The sequence below is a fragment of the Nomascus leucogenys genome, chromosome 6 (genome assembly GCF_006542625.1).
Source record: "Nomascus leucogenys isolate Asia chromosome 6, Asia_NLE_v1, whole genome shotgun sequence".
NCBI lineage: Eukaryota > Metazoa > Chordata > Mammalia > Primates > Hylobatidae > Nomascus > Nomascus leucogenys.
In genome coordinates, this window is record NC_044386.1 from 78,045,641 (window position 1) to 78,060,958 (window position 15,318).

A 15,318-nucleotide genomic window follows, 5' to 3' on the forward strand; every position below is an offset into this window, starting at 1 on the left:
TGAAGTCTTGGTGCACAGCCACACCCATTCACTTACGTCATCTGTGGCTGACTCTTGCCACCGTGACTAAGACAGAGAGCCTGAGAAGCTGGAAGCATTTCCTGTCTGGCCCTGTAGGGGAAGCTTGCAGCTTGGCTTAGAGTACGCTCTCCAGGGAGGATGTGTAATGGGAACCGCGGACGCCATCTTACGTGTTCTAGTCGCCAAGTTAAAAAAAAGTGAAAAGAGGCCGGGCGCGGTGGCTCACGCCTGTAATCCCAGCACTTTGGGAGGCCGAGGCGGGCGGATCACAAGGTCAGGAGATCGAGACCATCCTGGCTAAACAGGGTGAAACCCCGTCTCTACTAAAAATACAAAAAAATTAGCCGGGCGTGGTGGCGGGCGCCTGTAGTTCCAGCTACTTGGGAGGCTGAGGCAGGAGAATGGCGGGAACCCGGGAGGCGGAGCTTGCAGTGAGCAGAGATCGCGCCATTGCACTCCAGCCTGGGCGACAGAGCGAGACTCTGTCTCAAAAAAAAAAAAAAAGGTGAAAAGAAACAGGTGAATTTAGTTTTGATAACCTACTCATTGACCCTAATGTCTTCAAAATATTGTCCTTTCAATACGTGACACTCTCACGTGCCCGGTGGCTGCTGTGTGGGGCCTGGGTGAGGAGCAGCAGGCAGCCATGCAGAGACCTCTGAGAAGAGTGGTCCAGGCCACGGGAGCAGCCAGCGCAAAGGCCCTGAGGCACCTCGAGCAGCAGAGGGGCCCGTGAGTAAGGGAGTGTTAGCAGTGAGGCTGGAGTCACCAGTGGTGGGAGGGTGAAGAGTCAGAGCGGTCGGGGGTGTTCATCGTAGGTGTGTACCGAGTGCCTGCTGGCTGCTGGGATATAGCAGCAGAAAGGGGGCATCTGGCTGAGGCAAAGCGAGCAAAAGCCTTCAGTCCACAGCACCCGGGGGTCCTTCCTTTCTTCCAGAGGGGACAGCTCCTGTCAAGGCTGCCAGTTGGCTTCTGCACCACCCAACTCAGTGGCCTTGTCCATCTGCCTTCTTATGCAGCCTGACCAGCCCCCAAACACTCTCCCCTCTTACTGTCTGGGATACAGCTCGCCCTTCCTCTGCTCCCGCCTCCCAGCACCTCTGTGCTGACTCTGGCTTCTCTATCCTCACCCTCCTTCCGGGTCAGTGTTCCCTAAAGTGGGCTGTAACAAATCACCACAAACCCAGCAGCTTACAAATAACACATGTCTGTTATCATTCTGGAGGTCAGGAGTCCAAAATGGGTCTCAGGGCCCAAAATCAAGGTGTTTGCAGAGCCACGTTCCTTCCTGAGGCTCTAGAGAAGAATCTGTTACCTGCCTTTTCCAGGTCCTAGAGGCTACCTGCATTCCTCGGCTCATGGCTCTTCCTCTGTCCTCAGAGTGCTGCACTCCAACCTCTGCTTGCGTCTCCCTATCAATCCTCTGACCTTGACCCTCTTAGGTCCTGTGGTCACTTCATAGGATGCCTGTGATGACATTGGGCCCATCAGGATAATTTAGGATAGTTTCCCCGTGTCAATGCTTAATTCCCTCCCATCTGCAGAGTCCCTGTTGGCCTGTGAGACAGCATGTGGCAGGTTCTGGGGATCAGGCCATGTACGTCTTTGGGCCATTATTCTGTCTGCCATAGAGATGAGAGGAACACAGGGTGAACTGGAGGTGGAATAGAACTAACGTGGAATTGGTTGCCCTCAGGGTTATTCCCTTTCCTGTTTTCGTGACTCCTCAGAACAGGAGCTGGCATGGGTGCCATATAGTTAGATTTCAGCCACTGTTACTGCTCTAACCTCATGCCATCTGTTTCTTTGGCATTAAAATGTCCTTTTAGGAAAAGATGGTAAAAGTACACTTGGTAGTTATTATTGCTTTTATGTATATATCTTGCAAAATAAAACCAATCCCTTCCATTTGGGATGCAGTGAAAGTTAGAAAAAAATGTGTAAGACCTATACAATGAAAATTATAACACATTACTGAGAGATATTAATGAAGGCCTATGGTCTACTAAATGAAGAGACACTCTAATTATGGATTGACAGATTCAATACTCTTTTTTTTTTTTTTTTTTTTGAGACAGAGTCTTGTGCTGTTGCCTAGGCAGGAGTGCAGTGGTGCAATCTCGGCTCACTACAACCTCCACCTCCCCGGTTCAAGCAATTTTCCCTGCCTCAGCCTCGCTAGTAAATGGGAGTACAGGGAGCCGCCACCATGCCTGGCTAATTTTTGAATTTTTGCTACAGACGGAGTTTCACCATGTTGGCCAGGCTGGTTTGGGTTTCACTATGTTGGCCAGGCTGGTTTCAAACTCCTAACATCAAGTGATCCACCCAACTCAACCTCCCAGAGTGCTGGGATTACAGGCATGAGCCACCATGCCTGGCCAGGAAAATAAGTATTTTCAACAAATAATACTGAAAAAAGTGGATATCCATATTAATATGGTTTGGGTCTGTGTCCCCACCAAATCTTATGTGAAAATGCAACCCCCAGAGTTGGAGGTGGGGCATGGTGGGAGGTGATTGGATCATGGGAATGGATTTTTCATGAATGGTGTAACACCATCCTCTTGGTGCTGTTCTTGTGATACAGTTCTCACAAGATCTGGTTGTTTACAAGTGTGTGGCACCTCCCCACTTCGCTCTCTTGCTCTTGCTCTGGCCATGTGGTATGTGCCTGCTTCCCCTTCGCCTTCCGCCATGATTGTCAATTTTCTGAGGCCTCCCCGGAAGCAGAAGCCTCTATGCTTCCCCGTACAGCCTGCAGAATTATGAGCCAAGTAAATCTCTTTTCTTTATAAATGACCCAGTCTCAGTTATTTTATAGTAATGTGAGAATGCACTGGTACACATATAGATAAAAATGAACCTTAATCCTTAATTTATGCCATACATAAGTTAACTAGAAGTGGATTTTTTTCTGTTTTTTCTTTTTTTTTTTTTTCTGAGACGGAGTCTTGGTTTGTCACCCAGGCTGGAGTGCAGTGACTACTACCCCTGCCTCCTGGGTTCAAGCAACTCTGCTGCCTCAGCCTCCCGAGTATCTGGGACTACAGGTGTGCACCACCACACCCAGCTAATTTTTGTGTTTTTAGCAGACATGGGGTTTCACCATGTTGGATAGGCTGGTCTCGAACTCCTGGCCACTGTGCCCAGCCCACTTCATCGAAATTTAAAAACACAATTAAAGATGGAGTAAACCTTTCGGCCGGAATCTCCATCTTCCAGTAATTTGCCAAAGTGACGAACATAAAGGGAAAGAGGAGAGGCACCCAATATATGTTCTCTAGGTCTTTTAGTAAACATGGAGTTGTTCCCTTGGCCACGTATATGCGAATCTATAAGAAAGGTGATATTGTAGACATCGAGGGTATGGGTCCCGTTCAAAAAGGAATGCCCCACAAGTGTTACCACAGCTAAACTGGAAGAGTCTGCAGTGTCCCCCAGCATGCTGTTGGCATTGTTGTAAACAAGTTAAGGGCACGATTCTTGCCAAGAGAATTAATGTGTGTATTGAGCACATTAAGCACTCTTAAGAGCCGAGATAGCTTCCTGAAATGCATGAAGGAAAATGATCAGAAAAAGAAAGAAGCCAAAGAGAAAGGTACCTGGGTTCAACTGAAGCAGCAGCCTCTACCCAGAGAACCACACTTTGTGAGAACCAATGGGAAGGAGCCTGAGCTGCTGGAGCCTCTTCCCTACAAATTCATAGCATAATACGTGTTTTAAAAAAAAAGACCTCTGCACCGTAAAAAGTGTTTCTCTTGGCAGGGCACGGTGGCTCACGCCTGTAATCCCAGAACTTTGGGAGGCTGAGGCGGGCGAATCACCTGAAGTCGGGAGTTCGAGAGCAGCCTGACCAGCATGGAGAAACCCCATTGCTACTAAAAATACAAAATTAGCCAGGTGCGGTGATAGGCACCTGTAATCCCAGCTACTCGGGAGGCTGAGGCAGGAGAATAGCTTGAACCCAGGAGGTGGAGGTTGCGGTGAGCTGAGATTGCACCATTGCACTCCAGCTTGGGCAACAAGTGCAAAACTCCGTCTCAAAAAAAAAAAAAAGTTTGTCTTTATTGAGTAGAGGGTGCTGTCCTCTCCCCCAAAGAAATATTTAAAGCAAAGTTTAGTTGTGTCCTAATTCAGTGTGTAAAGTCTTTACTATTCAAATTTAATGTATTTCTTGCTGAAAGATGTGAGGTGGCTTATTGTGCAACAAATTACTCAACTGGTTAGAAAACGGCCACATACCATTTATGAAATATTTGTACTGGCTTGAAGATAGTCTCTCTAAATCATCATGGAAGAAATAAATAATTTACAAAAATGTTAAAACATGAAGATTTAAATAAATAATTCATGGCTGGGTGCGGTGGCTCACGCCTGTAATCCCAGCACTTTAGGAGGCTGAGGTGGGCGGATCACGAGGTCAGGAGTTTGAGACCAGCCTGGCCAACATAGTGAAACCCCATCTCTACTAAAAAATACAAAAAAAAAAAAATTAGCCGGGCATGGTGGCAGGCACCTGTAATCCCAGCTACTTGGGAGGCTGAGGCAGGAGAATCGCTTGAACCCAGGAGGCAGAGGTTGCAGTGAGCCGGGATCGTGCCCTTGCTCTCCAGCCTGGCCAACAGTATGAGACTCCGTCTCAAATAATAATAATAATAATTCACAAAGGAAGATCTGTTAATGGTCAGTAAGCACATAAAAACATGTACAACATCATTAGTCAGAAGAACACGGAAACACATTTGGGCCGGGCGCGGTGGCTCACACCTGTAATCCCAGCACTTTGGGAAGCCAAGGCCGGTGGATCACCTGAGGTCAGGAGTTGGCCTGGCCAACATGGTGAAACCTCGTCTGTACTAAAAATACAAAAAATTAGCTGGGCCTGGTGGCTGGCACCTGTAATCCCAGCTGTTCGGGAGGCTGAGGCAGGAGAATCACTTGAACCCAGGAGGTGGAGGTTGCAGTGAGCCAAGATCGCGCCATTGCACTCTAGCCTGGACAACAAGCTCAAAACTCCATCTCAAACACAAAAACAAACAAAACTACATTGAACTATACCGAAATAGTACAGCACACCCACTGAAAAAGGCTAGCGTTGAAAAGATTGACAATACCAAGTGTTGGTGCATCTGTGAATCAATTTGAACCCTTTACATTGCTGATGCAAAAAGGTACAACGATTTCAGAAAACTCTTTGGCAGTTTCCTGTAATGTTAAATATACGCTACCATATATCCAATCCTATTTACCCAAGAGAAATGAAAATGTGTCCATAAAAAGACTTGTACACAAATATTCGTAGCAGTTTTATTCATAATAGCCAAAAATTGTCAACAACCCAAATTTCCATCAATAGGCGAATGCACAAAAAATTGTGGTACATCTGTACATGGGAAACCTACACAGCAACAAAAAGATGGAATGACTGATAGACACAGCAACATGGCTGAATTGGCAGAAACACTGTGCTGAGTGAAAGGAACCAGACACAAAATAAGACATTACTGTGTGATCCTGTTTATATGAAACTCTAGGAGACATAAAGTCTCCAGTGGTAGAAAGCAGATAAGTGGTTGCCTGGGGCTGGAGATGTGGTTTAGGATGACCAGGAAAGGGCACAGGGAAACTTTTAGTGATGGAAATATTCTTGATCATGGTGGTAATGACTTGGCTATATACATTTGTCAATGTACTGTACACTTAAAATGTGTGCATATTTGTAAATTTTACTTCAAAATACTTTTGTTTCTATATGCTAGCAATGAACAATTGAAAATTGAAATTCAACAGGTCCATTTATAATAGCATCAAACAAAATACTACAGGCAGGTGTAAAACCTATGCACTGAAAACTAGAATTTGAGTTAACTTTACTTTTGTCATTCTGTGTGACCACTTGGAGTTTTTGTGTTTAAATTTTAAAAACAGTCAAGCAGGCCAGGCGTGGTGGCTCACGCCTGTAATCCCAGCACTTTGGGAGGCCAAGGCAGGTGGATCACGAGGTCAAGAGATCAAGACCATCCTGGCCAACATGGTGAAACCGTGTCTCTATTAAAAATATAAAAATTAGCTGGGCGTGGTGGCAGGCACCTGTAATCCCAGCTGCTCAGGAGACTGAGGCAGGAGAATCACTTGAACGCAGGAGGCAGAGGTTGCAGTGAGCCAAGATTGTGCCATTATACTCCAGCATGGGTGACAGAGCGAGACATCATCTCAAAAAAAAAAAAAAAAAAAAAAAAGGCAGATAAAATTTACTTAAAAAAAAGTTAAACAGTGTGTCAACAGTGTAATATTTTTGCTTAGTGAATGAAAATTTTAGTTGATGCAAAATGAGACTCTTGATACACTCCTTTCTTTTTTAAGACAGAGTCTCGCTCTGTTGCCCAGTCTGGAGTGCAGTGGTGCAATCTCGGCTCACTGCAACCTCCGCCTCCAGGGTTCAAGCAATTCTCTGCCTCAGCCTCCCGAGTAGCTGGGATTATAGGTTCCTGCCACCACACCCAGCTAATTTTTGTATTTTTAGTAGAGACAGGGTTTCACCGTCTTGGCCAGGCTGGTCTTGAACTCCTGACCTCGTGATCCACTCACCTCGCTGGGATTACAGGCGTGAGCCACCGTGCCTGGCTTCTTACACTTCTTTCAAAGGTGATTCTCTACTTAAATAGAATTCTTTACTTAGTATAATGAAAACGAAGTATTACTTATCTAAATAATACATAATATTAATATTTCACAGCTTAACCAAAGCAGTTCGGTTTTAGTTTTGTTTTTAAAGAGACGAGGTTTCGCTATTTGGCCCAGGCTGGTCTTATACTAGCCTCAAGTGATCCTCCCACCCCAGTCTCCCGAAGTGCTGAGATTAGAGGCATGAGCCACCACGCCCGGCAAGCAGGACAGTTCTGAAAGCTCTGGACCCAAGTTGCTAAAGGTGATGCAGAGGTCCCCCACTCCCATCCTGGGTGATTCCGCTCTGCAGAGGAACTGATCATCATTTAACTAGAAAATTACATTATTCAGAGCATCTCATCCCACTGGCAAAAACACAGAGTTGATTGCCAGCAGCTTGTAAAAAGCATTTGGTTTTTCCTACTCTGAGCTACATCTCTAGAGTGATTGTCAAACCTTGCTATACATGTGAATCCCGTGGAGGAACTTTTGGGGGTAAAACATGTTAGGACTCCATCCATGAACCTCTGGGGGTGTGGCCCAGGCTCATCACCCATTAGACCTCAGATTTTGCCCAGTTATCATCTATGCCAGTTCAATTATCTTTTCTTTTTGAGACAGTCATGCTCTGTTACCCGGGATGGAGTGCAATGGCACGATTTCGGCTCACTGCAACCTCCGCCTCCCGGGTTCAAGCAATTCTTCTGCCTCAGCCTCCCCAGTAGCTGGGATTACAGGCGCCCACCATCACGCCCAGCTAATTTTTGTATTTTTAGTAGAGATGGGGTTTCACCATATTGGTCAGGCTGGTCTTGAATTCCTGACCTCGTGATCCACCCGCCTCAGCCTCCCAACGTTCTGGGATTACATGTGTGAGCCACCACACCCGGCCAATTATCTGTTTTTATTTTTACTTTTTTTTTTTGAGACAGAGTATCACTCTGTCTCCCAGGCTGGAGTGCAGTGGCGTGATCTCAGCTCACTGCAACCTCTGCTTCCCTGGTTCAAGCAATTCTCCTGCCTCAGCCTCCTGACTAGCCGCGACTACAGGTGCACACAGCCATGCCGGGCTAATTTTTGTATTTTTAGTAGAGACAGGGCTTCACTATGTTGGCCAGGCTGGTCTTGAACTCCTGATCTCAGGTGATCCACCCGCCTCGGCCTCCCAAAGTGCTGGGATTACAGGCGTGAGCCACCACGCCCTGCCTAATTCTCTATTTAATCAGCGACCTTTTACAAATGAGGTTGTCTCTTTTGTCTTAAATCAGAGAACACAAGGTGACTTTGCTAGAACAAGAAAAACAATGGGCAGAATTTGTTCAGTATTTGACACATATTTTCCCACTTAAATCCTTACAATAGCCCTGTTCCTACTAGCAAAGCTGACTATCGTATTCTGGACATACAGATAAATTGCCCATAATTGAACACATCTAGTAAATGGCAAACTGGTTTTTAAGTCCCTATTCCTCCACATTCTGAAGCCTATGGTTTCTAGACTGGATGCCCCTGCACGTTGTCCCAGCTGCAAGGGCCTTCCCTGTAGTACCATCTTACCTAATAAATGTGATTGTTCTTAGAGTATTTCAGAGGGAGTGAGCTGTCAACCAGGTGAAGCAAATCCTAGCAGGCTACCTGTCCAGAGGCCCAGGATGGCAGGTCCATGGGAAATAAAGTCATTAAAGAAGCTAACAGGTAATTTGGTAATTTTAGAAAATTAGGGTGTTAGTTCATTGGATCAGAATTCCTTAGAATTTTTAGCCTTGTATTACCATGTCCTTGAGGGATGCACAATTTCTTGTCATGGTATCTGACCCATTTCTCCTGCAATCCACCTCCCAAATGCCTGAATTCTGGTGAGGAAATTAATTTTATAGTTTGATGGACATCACTAGATTTATTAAGAGAAGGGGCAGGGCATGGTGGCTCACACCTGTAATCCCAGCACTTTAAGATGCCAAGGAGGGCAGATCGCTTGAGGTCAGGAGTTCGAGACCAGCCTGGCCAACATAAACTCCATCTTTACTAAAAATACAAAAATTAGCTAGGTGTGATGGCAGGCGCCTTGTAATCCCAGCTACTTGGGAGGCTGAGGCATGAGAATCACTTGAATCTGGGAGGCAGGGGTTGCAGTGAACCGAGATTGTGCCATTGCACTCCAGCCTGGGAGACGGTGAGATACCATCAAAAAAAAAGGAGAGAGAAGGAAAACTGTCTCTGTCCAAATGAAAGGTTATTGCTTGAGCTTTCGATGGGCTCAGTCTCATAAACTGATGAAAATTTAACCAGTGAGTAGATTTCATACTCATTTCCTAACCCTGTTGGCAAATCCAGGTGGGAAACTATATACATGGTGAGCATGGAGCCAAGATGACTTCATGGCTAATGTTTATGCCTGGGGCAGGCATCTCACCTCAGACAGCATGAATTCCAGGCTTAGAGCTGCTGGTCTGGGCAGCCTGTCCCTAAACAATCCCATTTCTTACTGATGGCTGCACCAATGGAGTGGCTTAAGTATTCAATCTTAAAAAAGTGTTTGCTACACCAGTCCTACACCAATGTTACACCAACTTCAAGACAAAGCCCAGGCTCCCCCATTCCAACCAGATTGCTTTCCCTAAGTCCCTATTATAAAAATTCTGAATCCTTCACATGGTTATTTATTCATCCAATATTTATTCAGTGGCTACTAAGAGCCAGGGGTCAGAGATACAGCACTGAAAAGAAAAAATAGACAAAAACAGCTATCCTTCTGGAGCTGTTAAGTAGAAGATGGATTATAAATAGATTAGATGGGAAGGAGGGGGAATGCTGAGAAAGGGAGTAGTGCGGCAATTTTATTTTGAGATGGGAGTCTTGCTCTTGTCACACAGGCTGGAGTAGAGTTGCACAGTCTCGGCTCACTGCAACCTCCGCCTCCCGGGTTCAAGCAATTCTCCTGCCTCAGCCTCAGCTGGGATTACAGGCGCCCACCACCATGCCCGGCTAAATTTTTTGTAATTTTAGTAGAGATGGGGTTTCACCATGTTGGCCAGGCTGGTCTCGAACTGCTGACCTCAGGTGATCCGCCCACCTCTGCCTCACAAAGTGCTGGGATTACAGGCATGAGCCACTGCACCCAGCCTAAGTGTGGCAATTTTAAATAAAATTGGGAAGGCATGGTTGAGAAAATGACATTTTAGTTAAGAACTGAAGCAATGAGGAAGCGAGCCACATGGCTATCTGAGGAAGAGCATTTCAGATGGAGTAAGCACAAGCAAAAGGCTTGAGATGAGATGCTGTGGTCAACATACGGAATGAGGCCAGTGTGGAACCAGGTGAACGAGGAGAGTAGTAGGAAATGAGGTGACAGACTGAATGTATTCTACAGATGAAGAGACATTAGAGGGCTTGGAGGGGAAGTTGGTCTTCTCAGAGAAAAACTTGAGGGGTAGTGGTGAAGACATAGATATTGGTGATTTTGGTACAGAACATGTAGGTGAACATTAACTAGATGATACCTGCCCCTTAGGCCTGGCTGGAATAGCTAAGTCAAAAGGAAAAAGAAAGGAAAGATAAAAGCTTATCTGTAGGAAGCACTTAAAGGATTTCAGGAAATAATTTGTTTCAGATAAAAATAAACAGTATTTGTTGAGTGGTGCGTTTTAGGGAATATTATTAATTTTACCTACAACGCCCTTACTGAGTTGAAGGTGGTGATTAAATATTTGAGAGGATTAGTTTTTGGGGGTAACTACACATGGTAAATTTGAGGTGTTTGGCAGAAATGCTAATTAAGCAGTTATTAGAGGTATTATAAGAGATTCATCTTTAGAGAGATGGATTGGATGAGCTTCTTTATAAATGCAAAAAAATCTGACAATTTTTTTTTTCTTTTTTTTTTGAGATGGAATCTCGCTCTGTCACCCAGGATGGAGTGCAGTGGCACGATCTCGGCTCACTGCAAGCTCCGCCTCCTGGGTTCATGCCATTCTCCTGCCTCAGCCTCTCCGAGTAGTTGGGACTATAGGCGCCTGCTACCACGCCCGGCTAATTTTTTGTATTTTTAGTAGAGACGGGGTTTCACCATGGTCTCCATCTCTTGACCTCGTGATCCGCCCGCCTTGGCCTCCCAAAGTGCTGGGATTACAAGCATGAGCCACCGCGCCCAGCTGTGACAATTTTTTCAATGAGGATTCAGTATTTGTTAGGACGTGTTAAGTATGGAGGAACTGAGTTAAGTGACAATCCAGGCAGAAGGGTTTTAAATGTTTTCATTACTTCATACATTTAAGAGCTTGAGATTTTTTTCTATGTAATTCCTAAGCTTTTAATTTTATTTTACAATTATTTTTGGCATGTGTAGTTTCTGATGTCAGCATCTTGCCCAACTTACCAAGACTGGCTACTATCTTTCTTGAATCTTTTTTGCATCATATGAACTGTGTGTAGCTTCTAACTCATTGATGCCATTGTACTGTGGCCAACATTTGGATTGTGCATCAAGCACATGGGGAATGGCACATTTTCCTCCATTCTCTTGCCTTTGAGGAGTCTGTCTTCCTTCGTGGATCATAGTCAGGAGTTCAGGACTAGCCTGGCCAACATGGTGAAACCCCGTCTCTACTAAAAATACAAAAATTTAGCTGGGCGTGATGGCAGGCACCTGTAATCCCAGCTACCTGGGAGGCTGAGGCAGGGGAATTGCTTGAACCTGGGAGGCAGAGGTTGCAGTGAGCCAAGATCGCACCACTGCACTCCAGCCTGGGAGACAGAGTGACACTCCACCTCAAAACAACAACAAAACCTCTAAAAAGGCCAGGCACGGTGGCTCATGCTTGTAATCACAGCACTTTAGGTGCCTGAGGCAGGCAGATCATGAGGTCAGGAGTTCGAGACCAGCCTGGCCAACATAGTGAAACCCCGTCTCTACTAAAAATACAAAAAATAGCTGGGCGTGGTGGCTGGCACCTGTAATCCCAGCTATTCCGGAGGCTAGGGCAGGAGAATCACTTGAACCTAGGAGGCGGAGGTTGCAGTGAGCTGAGATCGTGCAACTATACTCCAGCCTGGGTGAGAGCTATACTCCATCTCAAAAACAAAAACAAAACAAAACAAAAAAACCTCCAAATTTGGTTTTCACTATTGACCCTGAGCCAGCCAGATCGCTGCTAGCTGCTGCCCGTGATGGTTGAGGGCCACTCAACCTCAATGCCAGCATATCAGGTGGTTTTGTCAGGTTTTCTGAACTTAAAAAAGCCATCGCCATGGCAACTCGAGTAAAAATAATTACCTATAGTGTCTGTAGGCTTGTATCCTTCAGTGTAAGTGTAGAAAAGACTGAAACAAATCAAAAATCTAATGTTTAAAAGGCAGGTTACTATCCAGATTCCCATCTGAAAACTGGTCAGGTCAGTAATTCTACCTGTGGCTAGGAGGATTCTTCTGAGTATTAGGCAAGGGAACATATGTCAAACGCTTAGCACACTGCCCAGCACATAAAGCGCTTAGCCAATGTTTGTGGCTGTATGATAATCCCTTCTAAGAAGCATAGTCCCACTCTACAAATGAGGAAACAACGAGAAGTGACATTCTAGCCCAAAGTCACCAACATTCACTCCAGTGGATACTGAGGCTTCTGTGCCACTCTACAAGTTGTGATCAAAAATGAGGTAGACCTCCCCCACACCAACGCAGACACCCGACCTCCTCCCACAGCTGTAGGACTGCGAATGGCAGAAAAGGTAAGAAATCCAGAGAAGTTCCCCAAAGGACCAGAGACCACAGAACCTTGGTTGCCCACGGCACTCAGAAGTGTGAGCCATCTCATGGGCATGACCATACGTATTGAGCATAGAGAGTGCTGAATTTACCAAAAATCTAGATCATTTGGATTTTTCGCCACTGATTTATATAAAGGGATGTGGGAAGCTTTTCTGAAAGAGGAGCATTTACCTTGAAGGGCTTTCCTAAAAGAGATGCCTTTTTAAAAAAAAGCCATACGATTAGTGGTTAAGTCTCTAACATGTGAACAGCATGTGCTGCCCAGCTACTGAGGTGAAGAGTCTAAGCTAGATTTATTTCTGAGGAACAAAGACCAAAAGACTGCCTTTATAGCTCTATATCTAGTCAGTCACCTTGGGGTGAACTACAGAAAGAACTGGACGACTAACACCTAAAACGCTGAAAACAAAGACACATACACTTCCAGGTGTGGATTTTTATTTTCACAAAAAGACAACAATGTCTTCCCACATACAAGTATTTACAAAACCCAACTGATTCACCCATCTAGAACCTGGGTTTTTTTCCACTTCTCAACATAGTTGGGAACATGGAAACATTAATACCCACACAATTCCCAGAGATGGAATTTATCCATCAAACAGTGCAGATTACCTAAAAGTGCACTTACCTGCACAACTCGGTCTAAGAACCTTGTGAAACAAACTTCATGGCCAAGGTTTCATGAATCTATTTGGTTTCATACCATGCAAACCTGAACAAGTGTGCTGCTACACTAAACTGAAAATCGGTTCTCATTTTACAATTAAAAAGGTTCTCAACACTTTAGCAACTATACAGAATATGAAGGTTTATTTCAAAAAAGATTACATTTTTTTAAACCAGGATACACAGATGCACTTAATGTAACAGTACCTTCTGCAAAAATAGGTTACATAATACTCAGAAATGCAATGAACAATCTTATTCTCTAAAAATTAGACAGCTAAGACTTCTTAAGCGTAGACAGCCTTCAAAATGGAGGCTGAAAATGCTTGGTAAAAAGAAGTAACTCTAGAGCCAGACACCACAGAGCTAAGGCTGCAAATTAAACCACTACCACACAGCTGCAAACTACTCTTTATATTCACACAGCATTAAACAAAACGACTTCAATTCCATCTTTTCAAATGTGTCTCGGTGCTGCAAGAAAAAAAGTTGAATGATACACAAAACTATTAAAAGTTACAACAGAACTATTTAAACATCTTCTCCAAAATTGAGAAAAGCAATCATGTTAAATTTTTAAAAAGAAAAGTCTGACAGAACTCTCAAGCAAGTAAGAGGTCCTCTTCATAAGTAGTCAAGTAAAGTTTACAGGAGATTTCAATAAATTATCTTAAAACCTTGGCAGAGAGCTCATTTTCAGAATCGTCGCGGAGGTCCACCCTTAAATGGCTTAAATCCGGAGCCACTTCCTCTTGGCATGGAATTGCCACTGATTTGTACAATTCTATTAATTGGGGATGCGTTACTGAAAAAGGTTTAAAAGAAAAAAAAGTCAGAGAACAAAGAACAAATCACTGCAAATACTTACACAGCACTTACCATTTGCCAGGCACTGTTCTTGGTACTTTATCCAAAATAAATCATTTACTCTTTTCAACAGTCCTGTGAGGTCTGAACCATTGTTAACCCCACTTTACCGGTGAAGAAACAGATCTGGAGGTTGAGAAACTCTTCCAAGGTCACAGAGCTAATAAAATGGTGGAGCAGAGATTTGAACTTGGGCAATCTCACTTTGAAGCCCCATTACTTCAGAAGCCAGTTGCGGATCTGCACGTGGACTACAGCAGCAGATCTCTTAAGTGTGGACCCCAAACCAGCAGCAACAGCACCAGCTGGGTGCCTGTTAGAGATGCAAATTCTCACCCTAATCTCAGACCACTGAGAAAGAAACTCTGGGGGTGGGACTCCCAGCAACCTGTGCTTTTCTTTGTTTATTCTTTTAAATATATATATTTTTAGACAGGGCCTCACTCACTTCACGGAGGCTGGAGTGCAGTGGCACATTCATGGCTCACTGCAGCAGCCTTGACTTCCTGGGCTCAGGTGATTCTCCCACTTCAGCCAGCCACCAGAGTAGCTGAGACTACAGGCAAGTGCTGCCATGCTCAGCTAATTTTTTAATTTTTCGTAGAGACAGGGTTGCGCCATGTTAGCCAGGCTGGTCTTGAACTCCTGAGTTAAAAAGATCTGCCAGCCTTGGCCTCCCAAAGTACTGAAATTACAGGCAGGAGCCACCATGCCTGGCCAACCTGTGTTTTAACAAGCCCTCCAGGTGATTCTGTTGTTTGCTAAAGCTTGTGAACTAAATTATAGAAGTCATTTAAGAAATATTTCTGGAATCTTTATGTGTAATGCAACAGAGCAGATGTTACTAACATAAAAAAGCAAACCCCCTCCCCCGACAAAAAACCTTTAACAGGCCGGGTGCAGTGGCTCACGCCTGTAATCCCAGCACTTTGGGAGGCGGGCGGATCAAGGAGAATTGCTTGAACCCGGGAGGCAGAGGTTGCAGTGAGCTGAGATCATGCCACTGCACCCCAGCCTGGGTGACAGAGCGAGACTCCATCTCAAAAAAGAAAAAACTTTAACAAACCAGGAGATAAAAATCTACAGTGAAGGCCGGGTGTGGTGGTTCACACCTATAATACCAGCACTTTGGGAGGCTGAAGCTGGAGGATCACCTGAGGAACAGGAGTTTGAGACCAGCCTGGCCAACAAAGTGAAACCTCCATCTCTACTAAAAATACAAAAAAATCAGCCAAACGTGGTGGCACACACCTGTTGTCCCAGTTACTTGGGAGGCCGAGGAAGGAGAATCACTTGAACTCAGGAGGCGGAGGTTGCAGTGAGCTGAGA

At 44.9% G+C, this 15,318-nt stretch overlaps 1 protein-coding gene across 7 annotated transcripts in view; it reads right to left on the reverse strand.

The window, feature by feature from the left end:
- Positions 1-12,874: 12,874 nt before the first annotated feature.
- SLTM (SAFB like transcription modulator) overlaps positions 12,875-15,318 on the reverse strand; it is a 55,068-nt gene continuing 52,624 nt past the window's right edge. For 6 of the 7 annotated variants that reach the window (XM_030814486.1, XM_030814485.1, XM_030814484.1 and 3 more), the window contains one exon: positions 12,875-13,927. In XM_030814486.1, the coding sequence (XP_030670346.1) occupies positions 13,819-13,927 (109 nt within the window). In that variant the 3' untranslated portion in view covers positions 12,875-13,818. The remainder of the gene's footprint in view (positions 13,928-15,318) is intronic. The other variant, XM_030814483.1, reaches the window with a different exon arrangement.